This window comes from Paralichthys olivaceus, chromosome 2 (genome assembly GCF_024713975.1).
Source record: "Paralichthys olivaceus isolate ysfri-2021 chromosome 2, ASM2471397v2, whole genome shotgun sequence".
NCBI classification, from domain to species: Eukaryota; Metazoa; Chordata; class Actinopteri; order Pleuronectiformes; family Paralichthyidae; genus Paralichthys; species Paralichthys olivaceus.
In genome coordinates, this window is record NC_091094.1 from 16,004,051 (window position 1) to 16,017,020 (window position 12,970).

General features: G+C 45.2%; 1 protein-coding gene across 2 annotated transcripts in view; it reads left to right on the forward strand.

Annotated features, from left to right (window-relative positions):
- Positions 1 to 12,970, forward strand: part of LOC109645270 (low-density lipoprotein receptor-related protein 1-like) — a 99,432-nt gene that overhangs the window by 83,094 nt on the left and 3,368 nt on the right. Inside the window, exons 52-88 of one of the 2 annotated variants that reach the window (XM_069538933.1) lie at positions 454 to 582; positions 687 to 809; positions 934 to 1,074; positions 1,721 to 1,908; positions 2,015 to 2,198; positions 2,276 to 2,361; positions 2,458 to 2,577; positions 2,748 to 2,935; positions 3,131 to 3,336; positions 3,445 to 3,633; positions 3,736 to 3,884; positions 3,970 to 4,063; positions 4,159 to 4,275; positions 4,375 to 4,494; positions 5,102 to 5,224; positions 5,710 to 5,835; positions 6,566 to 6,682; positions 7,272 to 7,378; positions 7,485 to 7,617; positions 7,739 to 7,861; positions 7,962 to 8,084; positions 8,224 to 8,361; positions 8,459 to 8,596; positions 8,696 to 8,815; positions 8,968 to 9,233; positions 9,351 to 9,532; positions 9,643 to 9,749; positions 10,219 to 10,338; positions 10,433 to 10,609; positions 10,741 to 10,881; positions 10,966 to 11,139; positions 11,306 to 11,467; positions 11,783 to 11,966; positions 12,064 to 12,171; positions 12,257 to 12,330; positions 12,507 to 12,600; positions 12,756 to 12,794. In XM_069538933.1, the coding sequence (XP_069395034.1) occupies positions 454 to 582; positions 687 to 809; positions 934 to 1,074; positions 1,721 to 1,908; positions 2,015 to 2,198; positions 2,276 to 2,361; positions 2,458 to 2,577; positions 2,748 to 2,935; positions 3,131 to 3,336; positions 3,445 to 3,633; positions 3,736 to 3,884; positions 3,970 to 4,063; positions 4,159 to 4,275; positions 4,375 to 4,494; positions 5,102 to 5,224; positions 5,710 to 5,835; positions 6,566 to 6,682; positions 7,272 to 7,378; positions 7,485 to 7,617; positions 7,739 to 7,861; positions 7,962 to 8,084; positions 8,224 to 8,361; positions 8,459 to 8,596; positions 8,696 to 8,815; positions 8,968 to 9,233; positions 9,351 to 9,532; positions 9,643 to 9,749; positions 10,219 to 10,338; positions 10,433 to 10,609; positions 10,741 to 10,881; positions 10,966 to 11,139; positions 11,306 to 11,467; positions 11,783 to 11,966; positions 12,064 to 12,171; positions 12,257 to 12,330; positions 12,507 to 12,600; positions 12,756 to 12,794 (5,110 nt within the window). The remainder of the gene's footprint in view (positions 1 to 453; positions 583 to 686; positions 810 to 933; positions 1,075 to 1,720; positions 1,909 to 2,014; positions 2,199 to 2,275; positions 2,362 to 2,457; positions 2,578 to 2,747; positions 2,936 to 3,130; positions 3,337 to 3,444; positions 3,634 to 3,735; positions 3,885 to 3,969; positions 4,064 to 4,158; positions 4,276 to 4,374; positions 4,495 to 5,101; positions 5,225 to 5,709; positions 5,836 to 6,565; positions 6,683 to 7,271; positions 7,379 to 7,484; positions 7,618 to 7,738; positions 7,862 to 7,961; positions 8,085 to 8,223; positions 8,362 to 8,458; positions 8,597 to 8,695; positions 8,816 to 8,967; positions 9,234 to 9,350; positions 9,533 to 9,642; positions 9,750 to 10,218; positions 10,339 to 10,432; positions 10,610 to 10,740; positions 10,882 to 10,965; positions 11,140 to 11,305; positions 11,468 to 11,782; positions 11,967 to 12,063; positions 12,172 to 12,256; positions 12,331 to 12,506; positions 12,601 to 12,755; positions 12,795 to 12,970) is intronic. The other variant, XM_069538935.1, reaches the window with a different exon arrangement.

A 12,970-nucleotide genomic window follows, 5' to 3' on the forward strand; every position in this document is an offset into this window, starting at 1 on the left:
AGTTGTCATATGATAAGTTTGCTGTTGTAATGATTTGTCTATGCTATAGATTACTATTGTATATAGATAAAAAAAATTTAACTAAGTTAATTGTTTGTTGATTCTAAATGGTTCTCATCTGAGCGTCATTACCCTGCATGCATTGGGAGAGGCGTGGCAGAGAGTGGGGGGACAGAATTGACTGGACCCACCTCCTACTGATTATGTTATTATGTATACAGTTGCCATTTTAAAGCATCGAAAAAATATTTCAATTGGGGGAGACTTCGATTGAAAAATGAACAAAATGTTTTGCCATGCAGAAACAGAAATGAAAGTGATGTGATATAAGGTTAGGAAACCTCCCTGCAGTCTAGACACACTAGTGGTGGTTGATGGGTCGTATTCAGACTACTCACACATTTCTCAGGGCAATAAAAGCAATTAAGATAAACTTCAATCATCTTTTCACAGAGACCAAAACCTGCAGTCCCGAAGCATTCCAGTGTCCTGGGTCACATATGTGCATCCCTCAGCGCTGGAAGTGTGACGGTGACAAAGACTGTCCCGATGGAGCTGATGAGAGCGTCAAAGCTGGCTGTGGTGAGTGAAGACAGAGGCAGGATCTGGTCAGAATAAATGAAAATACACATAAATCCCTCTGCAGCTGTTGGAGCATAAACCCTACTTATTTATTTATTTCTCAGTGTTCAACAACACATGCAGCAACAACGAGTTCATGTGCCAGAACCGACAGTGTATACCGAAGCACTTTGTGTGCGACCATGACAACGACTGCAGTGATGGCTCAGATGAGTCCCAGGAGTGTGGTGAGTGGACCTGTGGCCTCTTAGCTCTGATGGGAGGGTTTCAAAAAGCTCTCTCTTACTCACTATTGCTTTTAACGACAAGCTCGACTGCCCTTCACCCTGCTGCTGTTGTGTGTCGCTGCAGAGTATCCAACATGTGGACCTAATGAGTTCCGCTGTGCCAACGGACGCTGCCTCATCCAGAGCTCATGGGAGTGTGATGGAGACTTCGACTGCCATGATCGCTCAGACGAGGCGCCCAAGAACCCACACTGCACTGGCCCGGGTAAAATTCACAGCGCTGCTCTGGAAGCACTTTAACATTTTTTACTAAAAAAGAAGATCTTGTTACTTCAGTAGATCAATTGATACTGACAGATGCTGCCAGATGTCCCATTTTCATCTGCAGCCTTTGAGCGTGATAATGTTTAAATAAAGATTCAGCTAATAAGAGAGAAACACGTAGAAGTGACATCCTGTATTATAGATGTGTTAATGCACTTTAAAGAGAATATTACATTTGTTATCTTTTTGTCAACTGGAGAGCTGTGGATGCAGACACCACCTTACTATCTGCATGCAGTGCTGTGTTATTGATGTAGGCATCAGTTAAGTGTGTAGCTTTCATCACTCTGGATTTGATGACGTTTTGTGTCACTTTGAAATCTGGTTTGAGCAGAAAGAGAGACCTGAGTGACACACATCTGAAGAGCTGTGATCGTAATTACATTTCAATCCCCCTACATACGTGGTTTGGTTCCACCTTTTGAAAATCACGTGTCATGTGTTTTTTCTTTTGCCCAAACTTTCTAAAGATCAGTGTAGATACATTTTGATTATGGTGAAAAACAGATTTGGACTCCTGCTCTGAACAAGGCTGAAACGCTGCACTGGTTGACTGTCTCTCATCATTTGTTTCCCTAATTAAACAGAGAAAAAATGCAACGACACTGCTTACGCCTGCAACAATGGAAACTGTGTGAATGAGACGTTGCTCTGTGACCATAAGGACGACTGTGGTGATGGCTCTGATGAGCTGAACTGCTTCATTAATGAGTGCCTGAACAGCAAACTGAGCGGCTGCTCTCAGCTCTGTGAGGACCTGAAAATAGGCTTCAAGGTAAGTGAACGCTGAGAAATTCTGACTTGAGTTCACCTGTCACGAACGTGGAATATAAACACCATGTATTGTTGCTTTACCTTCTTTGTGCTCTGCCTCCTCACAGTGTAGATGCCACCCAGGCTTCCGTCTGAAAGATGACGGGAAGACGTGTGTCGACATAGATGAGTGCACGACCACCTATCCCTGCACGCAGCGATGCATCAACACACACGGCAGCTTCCACTGTCTGTGTGTGGAGGGTTTCCAGCTTAGTCCTGCAAACCCCACCATATGCAAATCCACCTCTGGTAAGAAACTTGACAGATTAATAACATTCAAGTGTTTAAGCCAAATCCACTCACACATGATGTCTGCCTCCCTGCAGATGAGGAGCCGTTCCTGATCTTTGCCAACCGCTATTACCTGAGGAAGCTCAACTTGAATGGATCCAACTACACACTGATCAAACAGGTGAGACACACAGATACAGTGCCTGCATAATCTTGCAAACTCTCCTGCAGGGGTTTATTGCTGGCCCAGACTAATTTAGCTCCTGTGCTTTGAAAGGGCTTGAACAATGCTGTGGCTCTGGACTTCGACTACCGGCAACAGATGGTTTATTGGACAGATGTGACCACCCAGGGCAGCATGATCCGACGCATGCACATCAACGGCAGCGACGTTCAGGTTGGTGTAGCAGCATCTTGTCTTTGGAAGATAAGGGAGCAGTGTCTTTTTCGTCTGAATATAAAACCAACATTCAAAGAGATTAATTAATCCTCAGAAAAACTCTGGAAAAAATGTTAAATTCTTCATTGTTGGGCTCAGATCAGGAATACTGCTTGCTCATTTGTTAGGTCCTTCATCGCACATCGCTCAGCAACCCAGACGGTCTGGCAGTGGACTGGGTGGGAGGAAACCTGTACTGGTGTGATAAGGGACGAGACACAATTGAGGTGTCAAAGCTGAATGGAGCGTACCGGACAGTTCTGGTCAACAGCGGCCTGAGGGAGCCACGTGCTGTGGCAGTGGACGTACGCTATGGGTAAGAGTCATACAACTTTTGAAGATTTGGAAAAGTTCGAAAGTTTAACTAGCTATTTCCTCATCAGCCACCCTGATTTGGTTTTTTTTTTTGCTTTTCATTCTTTTACAAACAAAATAGTTGAAAAGCATCATAATCATCCAGTGAATTCTTGATTTACCAGTAAATTTAAACAACACCTCACATCCCTGACAGGTATTTATACTGGTCAGACTGGGGTGACAGCCCTCACATAGGGAGGATTGGGATGGATGGCACCAACAGGACTGTGATTGTGGAGGATAAGATCACGTGGCCCAATGGTCTCACGCTGGACTTTATTAACGACCGCATCTACTGGGCTGATGCTCGGGAGGACTACATAGCATTTGCCAGCCTGGATGGAACCAACAGACACACAGGTAACACACACAGGCGCGCACACACACTCACACACTGTACATAGACACATAGAGTAATTACTCTAGTCAGTCATTAATAGCAGCTCATTTGTCTTTGTGCCTCTGCAGTTTTGACTCAGGATATTCCCCACATCTTTGCTATGACCCTGTTTGAGGAGTTCATCTACTGGACGGACTGGGAGACTAAGTCCATCAACCGAGCTCATAAAACCCTGGGAATCAACAAGACTATGCTGATCAGCACCTTACACAGGCCTATGGACGTTCACATTTTCCACCCATACCGCCAGCCTGAAGGTAAAACCAATTCTTCCGACACTCATAACCCCAAGTAAATCTTTACTCATGTCATGTGATCAGCTTTTAATTCTACTTGTGTGCACGTCCTTTGCTCCTCAGTGGCTGGCCACCCGTGCCAATTCAACAACGGAGGCTGCAGTAACCTGTGTTTGCTCTCACCTGGAGGGGGCTTCAAGTGTGCTTGCCCCACTAACTTCTACCTGGCAGCTGATGGCAAACAGTGCTTGTCCAACTGCACTGCAAGTCAGGTGAGCTCTCTGGAGGTTATGATTTTTCACATTTAACATGTTGATAATGTGAAAAACTAAATCACTCTCTCCTCTGTCCCCTCAGTTTGTTTGCAAAAATGACAAGTGCATTCCATTTTGGTGGAAGTGTGACACTGAAGATGACTGTGGTGACCGCTCAGATGAGCCTGCAGACTGCCGTGAGTGAGATAGTCATTTCCTATAAATTCAGTGTCATAGTGCAATGTTTTGTTTGCTCTGATGAATAATCTGCAGCTTTTGTTCCACACTGCAGCTGAGTTTAAATGCAGACCAGGCCAGTTCCAGTGTGGCACCGGCATCTGCACCAACCCAGCTTATATCTGTGATGGAGACAATGACTGCCAAGACAACTCAGATGAGGCCAACTGCGGTACACAATGCCTACATCAGCTACAGATTTGAAGTCTTTTTCTTATTTGTACCTGTGATAACCTATATTCTTTGTTATGGATTATTTTTGTGCTTCTAGATATCCATGTGTGCCTGCCCAGCCAGTTTAAATGCACCCACCCCAGTCGCTGCATCCCTGGCATCTTCCGCTGCAATGGACAGGACAACTGTGGAGAGGGAGAGGATGAGAAAGACTGTCGTAAGTCTTCCTCTCATGTTGCCCTGGTCGTGGCAGAGTCTAAGGATTATGATCTTTTTCTCTACAGTTACAACAACCAGCTCATAGCCTGTTATGGGCCAGGGCACATTACTCAGTGGCATATTTGTTATTAAAAATGTGTAAGACAAGAAAATAAATATTAACTTAGGAGGCCACCATTTGCTGAGCATAGCATGGAAATAATATTGACAGCAATGACCAGGTTGTTTTCCTGCAAATGATAGAGACACAGGAGCAGTAAATTATTGACAGAGCCACCAAAACTGAAGATGAAAAACATTTTTATGGTCCAAACATTTATGAAAAGATCCAAAATGAACACTGTTAGTGGAGCTGTGCATGGCTCCCTGGGTGTCTGACCCGGGCTTGGTGGTGCTGTGGCCCAGGCTGTGCACCCTCTGCTGGGGTCAGTTGAGCTTTGCATGGCTCCCAGGATGTCTAATCCGGGTTTGGTACCCCGCCATATTTTTGGCCAAGACCTTTCCTCTCTCATTTCTAGACCAAATTTTCCACTTGTTTTATTGTATTAAAAAATCTCATTGAGTGTTTTTGAGTAAGTGATCTAATCTGTCAATCTCTTGTGCAGCTGAAGTTACATGCGCCCCCAACCAGTTCCAGTGCGCCATCACCAAACGCTGTATCCCACGTGTGTGGGTGTGTGACAGGGACAATGACTGTGTGGATGGATCTGATGAGCCGGCCAACTGCAGTAAGACACAATTTGATATTACTGAACCGAACAACACCTCTGCTTAACAAGTAGCTCTGCAGAACCGCGTGATCGCTGTCTTCTAATGGAAGCCGATGAATTATATGGATGGGAAGCTGTGAACATCAGATAAAATCTAAATGTAGAAAATGTTGCACTGGGGTTTGTAATTTAATAAGAAAACCGAATCAACATCCACTTTATCATCATTTTTATGAGGCTGAGCTGAACAGCATTCTTGATAACACTATTATCTATTTGTTATCTAAGATTGTAATCTTGTATTCTATTCTCCATCTTGTCCTATGTCCGAAAATTTAGGGCTCAATGTTTTGCCCAAAGACAATTCAGCATGCAGACTGATGGAGCTAGGGATCGAGTCAACCTTCTTGTTCGTGGACAGCCCACCTTATCTCCTGAGCTTCAGCCACCATAGTCTGATCTACTTTTAACATGTCTAATCAATTAACTCCACTCTGTCGCAGCTCAAATGACGTGTGGCGTGGATGAGTTCCGCTGTAAGGACTCGGGACGCTGCATCCCGGCGCGTTGGAAGTGTGACGGAGAGGATGACTGCGGAGATGCTTCTGATGAACCCAAGGAAGAGTGTGGTAAGGAGAGAGGTAGAGGGAGAAAGAAAAAGAGATAAAGACCATCATCATATCTAGTGTAAAAAAGAGCTACAAACACGTTTGTAATTTTCTGCCTCCACGCCATCGACAGAGAGTGGCCGGAGGCATTATGTTCTCAGGTTGTTCGTCTGTCCCATTCTGTAATGACAATATCTCAAGCCTTGAGGGAATTTCTTACCTGGACTCACTAACTGATTAATGAATTTGTTTGTCAAAGATAAAGGTCACTGTGACCGTACAAAACACCTTATTTTGACTTGTGAAAGTAAAACTTGCCTTGATAGAATTTCTTAAAGTTTACTACAAAAGTTCATTTGTATTCAAAGATGACCTGATAAGATTTTGGTGGTCAAAAGGCGATGTCCCGGTGACCTCACAAATCCTCTTTTTGCTTTGTGAAACTTTTCAAATTTGACACAAATCATCATTTAGACTCTGTTGATTAGATTTGAGTGGTGTAAAGTCACAGTGGCCTCGCCAAACATGTTTTTGGCTTCTTACATATCATAAGTCTGTCTTTAGGAAATTTATTCTGTCTTTCCTCTCAGTTGTCACTTGGACTCAAAGATGACCTGATTAGATTTTAGTAGTCAATGGTCAGGAGTACTGCAAATGAGTTTGGAAAAAAATGTATGTATAGACTGCATCGGTTGGCTGAGGCATATAAACGCAGGGGGATAATACTAGTTCATGTGTGTTTGGTGCACAGATGAACGGACGTGCGAGCCATACCAGTTCCGCTGCAAGAACAACCGCTGCGTGCCTGGCCGCTGGCAGTGTGACTACGACAACGACTGTGGTGACAACTCGGATGAAGACAAGTGTGGTAGGTTAATTTGTAATGGTTGCAGAGGGAACGCTCGCTCGCACGTGTCACGACTTCCACTCACTGTCTGTGTGAAAACAAAGATTATGATGAGCTCCTGTGTAAAGCAGACTTCAGATGGTAAATATCGCCTGTCACTGTCTGTATGTTCATGCCATGAACCAGCTAGAGGCATGGTTAAGACTTTCTTTTCTTTTCGGTTGATCAGTGCTGTGGCCATTTGCACATCTCACATCATGTCATGTCTATTTTGCATTTCACACTGGCCTGTTGCTGTGAGCCAGAGGTAGGTGTTTTCACGGTTTCACCCAGTCCTCTGTGTGCTCCCGGCTTGTCTTTTCTTCTCTCCTCCCACCACTGCCACCAACGTTGTACAGTCCCCACCTCTGTTCCCCATGAGTCAACCTTGTGATTTGAATAACCAGATTTATTTTATTCATATGTGCCGAGCTACAAACAACCCTGTTTTTTTAGTAGCCAGCTATATTCCCACTTTTTCTCTTCTCTTTTCCTCTCCTTGCTCCTTGCCCTACTCCCTTCCCTAATTATCTCCTCTCGCCCTTCTAAGCTGTCTTCTCTCTGCCCTCAGTGCCTCGTCAATGTTCGGAGAGTGAGTTTGCCTGCACAAATGGCCGCTGCATTGCCGGGCGCTGGAAGTGCGACGGGGACCACGATTGTGCTGATGGCTCAGATGAGGTAAAGACAAGTGTTTCCTTCCTGATTATGTTTCTGCTTTAAAATTCCACATCGTAGAAATCGTCTTTTCATGAAAATGGGAATGAAAATGCTTCTCTGTTTTCAGAATGGCTGTGATGTGAAGTGTGACAGTGATCAGTTCCAGTGCAAAAACGGCCATTGCATCCCCATCCGTTGGCGCTGTGACGCTGATGCTGACTGCATGGACGGCAGCGACGAGGAGAAATGTGACAGTGGCGGTAATAAACACACACTTATTTTCTCCTGGGTGTTTAGTGGAACATAATGTAGAAAATATGGACGCTGATGTGATGTATCAGTCATTCCCATCTCCTCTTCTCTCTCACCTTCGTTATTTAGTGGGTAGATACTGCCCCCTGGATGAGTTCCAGTGCAACAACACCCTTTGTAAGCCTCTGGGCTGGAAGTGCGATGGCGAGGATGACTGTGGAGACAACTCTGATGAGAACCCAGAGGAGTGTGGTGAGAATAACTACGATTTCACACGTGGATTCCTGAAAACTATTTCACACTCAAGACTCTTCTCTTCACTTATTATATTATATCATATTTCTCTCTTTAGTTAAATTCCAGTGTCCACCCACAAGGCAGTTTCGCTGTCACAACGACCGGGTCTGTCTGCCGATATCAAAACGCTGTGATGGAGTCAACAACTGTGGGGACGACAGTGATGAACTTAACTGCTGTGAGTTTTGTTATTCTTGTATAAAGTTAAATTAATTAAAAAGGTTTATAGAGAAACGTAGCAACATTTTTAAAATAGCATTTGAGATGATTTTTGCACATAATAATCAGGGTGATAACTAGTTCTGTGACTCCTCCAGTGCCTCCCTCGACACCAACGTGTCAGAAGGATGAGTTCCAGTGCTCCAATGGACAATGCATCAGCTCCGTCCTGCGCTGCAACTACTTCAACGACTGCGAGGACTACGGTTCTGATGAAGTCAACTGCAACAAGAAAGGTGCTTTGTGTGTGTCAAATCATATTTGTCCTAATGAGAGTGTTCAGTCTGCGGGATAATCAGTTTGAGTGCACGCTCCCTGTTTCCTCCCCTCCAGGCACGGTGCTGAATGACTGTCGCAGTAACAGAACAGTGTGCGGAGACGGAGATGAAGCTCACTGTGTGGTGAACGGCACAGACTCTTTCTGCTCCTGCAAACCTGGCTTCCTGCCCAAAGGACGGAACAGATGTGAAGGTACAATTTTTTTCCACCCCAGCTTCATTCTTTTGCATAATTATGTTTTGGTGTCAGTTTTGTGTAATGTGTATCGTGTGCCCTTGGGTTGTTGCGCAGATAAGAACGAGTGCAAGCAGTTCGGAGTGTGTTCCCACATCTGCAACAACACGAAGGGTTCTTACAAGTGCAGCTGCCAAAAGTACTTCATCAGAATCAATGACACCTGCAAGGCTGATGGTTAGTACTCCTACGTAACACTTGTTAGCTCTCCAAGCTCATTTAACGATGCACATCGGTGCACTGAATGTTTTTTTCCTGCCTTTATTTTTCACATCTGTGCTCTACTTCAACGATCTGCATGCCTGACATGAATTACTGTGCATCCCCAGCTCCAAGACAAGTGCTCTACATCGCTGATGACAATGAGATCCGCAGCCTGGACCCTTCAATGCCAAACTGGCGCTACGAGCAGATCTTCCAGGGCGATGCCAATGTGCGCATCGATGCCATGGACCTGCACATCAAGACGAACCGCATTTACTGGACAAACTGGCACACAGGGCGTATTTCTTCTTATGATTTGCCTTCTTACTCCTCCTCCCCTAATAACAACCGTAACAGACGGCAAACTGACTCCAGGATCACCCACCTGGAGGTAAGTGCCTACAGTATGTTTGCTGTTGTATGCATATGATGTCAAATATAAACAAGTTGGGTAAAGTGAGACCAATTTTCGAGATTCTCATATCAGCCTCTACGTCTCTGTGTGTAGATCCCTGATCTCAAGATGCCACGTGGCATTGCCGTGGACTGGGTGGCAGGGAACTTGTACTGGACTGACTCTGGAAGAGATGTTATTGAAGTTGCCCAGATAAGTGGAGGACACCACCGCAAAACCCTCATCTCTGGGATGATCGATGAGCCATATGCCATTGTGGTCGACCCCCAGAGAGGGTGAGTTGGGCTGCAGTTCAATGAGAGAAAAAGAAACCACAAGAATGCTAATGCAGGTTTGATTGTGATGGCAACAGTGATGAATGGAGCACTTACATTTTGTCCAATAGGAAAATGTACTGGGCAGACTGGGGGAACCACCCGAAGATTGAAACAGCTGCTATGGACGGAACCATGAGAGAGACGCTGGTGGAGGAAAACATCCAGTGGCCGACTGGTAAAACACACACACTCATACATCAGTGTTTCTTCCCATTAATTATCTAGACTGGCGCGTATATATTCATGAACCAACATTGTTTTGCACTTCTCATGATAACATATACGATTCTTGGTGTTATGCCCCATTGCTACATTGTGTCGCTGTGTGCAGTGAGATTTGCAGCGTCCTCGCTTGTGATATTGTTATCTTCCATAAAGTTGTCAGACCTCATAGTTTCATCTGCAGAGCACCTGTCATGCAATGTAGTTCCCTCTCTTGCGCAAGAACTTTTACTCTTCTTTAGTCTCTGTACCTTTTCTCAGAATCTGTTGTGCATGAGAGCGGACTACCACCACGGATTTTATGAATTCTGTGGGAAACGTTATATATTATATCTCCTCACCCAAATCATGTGTTACTTACTGGAGTAGGAAGTGTGATTTTCTTTTTAAATCCATACTAATACATTGTATTGTTTGTACAGGTCTGGCAGTGGACTACTTTAATGAGCGTCTGTACTGGGCCGACGCCAAACTCTCCCAGATCTGCAGCGTGAGGTTTAACGGCAGCGACGCAGTTGTGGCTGCAAACAGCATTAAGAACAGTTGAGTGACACATGCTCACACAGTTTGTGCATTAATCCATTATAATCTTTCTCAGTCGGGACTCTGACATAATGTTATATGTCTCCTACACAGAACTCCGTCATCCCTTCAGCATCGATGTGTTTGAAGACTACGTCTATGGCGTCACGTACATAAACAACTACGTCTTCAGAGTGAATAAATTCGGCAAAGGTCCCATTGAGAACCTGACAACTGGAATGAACCATGCTACAGATATAGTTTTGTACCACCGCTACAAACAACCTGAGAGTGAGTAAAAAGACAAAACACAAAACCCTGAACATCAACGCACACTAAAGCAAACACAGTGAGAAAGGTATACCTGTAGCAGGGGCTTAGTTATCCTGATTTCTAACTGTGATTCTCTGTGTCCTTGTCAGTTACAAACCCCTGCGACAGGAAGAAATGTGAGTGGCTGTGTCTGCTGAGCCCCAGTGGACCCGTCTGCACCTGTCCCAACGGACGCACGCTGGACAATGGCACATGCGTGGAGCTGCCCACTCCCACACTGTCTCCTATCTGTGAGTGAACACATTCACACATACAACAACACACACACACTGAGATTTAAATCATGACTGAAAAACTCTCCACTTACTCCACAGCTCCTCCTAGTGGTCCCTGCTTGGTCCAGTGTATGAACGGTGGCAGCTGTTTCCTGAACGCCCACAAGCAACCGAAGTGTCGCTGTCAGCCTAATTACGGAGGCGAACAATGTGAGATCGACCAGTGTAGAGACTACTGCAAGAATGGAGGCACATGCGCACCTTCCCCTACAGGTACGATTTGGACATTGCAAGCTGGTTATGGCAGTTTTTTTCCACTGGAGCAGTAAACAATAACATTGTCACTAAATAAAGCAATGTGAGTCTGAGTCAAAACTCACTGAATTTGTTTCTGTTCTCTCTCTGCTTCCCTTCTCTCTATATTTCCATCCTTCCACAGGTTCTCCTACTTGTCGATGCCCGACAGGCTTCACTGGGCCAAACTGTAACCTGCACACATGTAAGGATTATTGTAAGAATGGAGGCAACTGCACCGTCAGTGCCGGAAACCAGCCAACCTGCCGCTGTCCTGATGACTTCTTGGGCGACCAGTGCCAGTACAGTGAGTGTTCCCAGACTGTAGAGGAGTTTAATGTTTACATACTTCCTCTGACCATTCAGCGATACCACACGAAAATCATAATCCAACCTTAATCTTAATTATATTCATGTGTTGCAACTTAAAGCTTTAGTTGACTTCAAAATATTATTGTTTATGTGTCAAGTTAGAAATGACTGCTTCATTGATTGTGTACAAGTATAAGTGTATTGTTTTGTTTAGTAAAATTATAAAATTGGATCACGCTTACAGCTTAAAGATTTTAAGCTGGTTGGGAAGCACTTCCATATTTATATGTGTGTGTCTGTGTGTGAACAGGAAGCTGTGAAGGCCACTGCCTGAACAAAGGTACATGTCTACTAAGTGAAAATGGCGCCAAGCTCTGCCGCTGTCTGCCCCAGTACAGCGGCAGCACATGTGAAATCGACAAGTGTCACTATTGTCGTGACGGCGAGTGCATCCCCAGCAACAGTTTTGCTTCAACAGGGGAGTTTGCCTGCCGGTAAGAAAACTCGACAGACACAAACAATGAGACCTACACATGTAAAGTTTTCTTGTCTTTCTCATTGTTGCTCACATTTTTTTTTCATCTTCGATAGCTGCACAAACGGCAGAGTCCAGCCCAGCTGCTACACATGTGATACTAATGAGTACTGTGCGAATGGCCAGTGCTCTATAAACCTCATCACTCGCCTTCCAGAGTGCAGGTCAGGAGCAGACTGTGTTCATCTGTGTTTGATTTCACTCTGAGTGTAACCGCTCACACATATTTCTCTATTTCCTTTCTTGCAGATGTTCACCAGGCTGGGCAGGGCATCGCTGTGAGTCTGTGGCCCACAGTGACAGTGGCTCAGGCTCAGACGGACGTAAGTGGACACTGCAGTGACATCAGTCAACAGGGTTGTTTTTACTATTACTATGTCAGTTCTTCATGCTGTGTGTGTGTGTGTGTGTGTGTGTGTGTGTGTGTGTGTGTGTGTGTGTGTGTGTGTGTGTGTGTGTGTGTGTGTGTGTGTGTGTGTGTATGTGTGTGTGTGTGTAGGCACAGCCTCCATAGTGATCCCTGTGCTGCTCCTGTTGCTGCTGGTGCTGCTGGCTGGAGGAGCGTTGTTCTGGTACAGGAGGAGGATGAGAGGGTGAGTCACAGAGGAACACACACATCAGGAGACCGTGCTGACTTCTTTTGGCCTTTTGCATCCCCTCTTTCCCTCCCTCTTTTACTTCCCTCTTGCCTTTCCTCAGTCTGCACTTTTCCTCTCCTCTCTGTAATGGCATCTCTTCTGCTCCTCAGGTCTAGCCGGCCCGGCAAAACCGGTTCCAGACGCTTGCGGTAACGGTTGCCAGGGTTACACTTTTCCCTCCATGCCAACATTCAGTTTTGCATCCTGACGCTCTCTCTCTCTCAGATGCTTTCTGTCGTTCTCTCACTCATGAGTCGTGGTCGCTGTGCAGTGTTTGGTCCTGTGGTGAATGTCGCGTCATTCTCACTGATGTTCATGGGAGCTG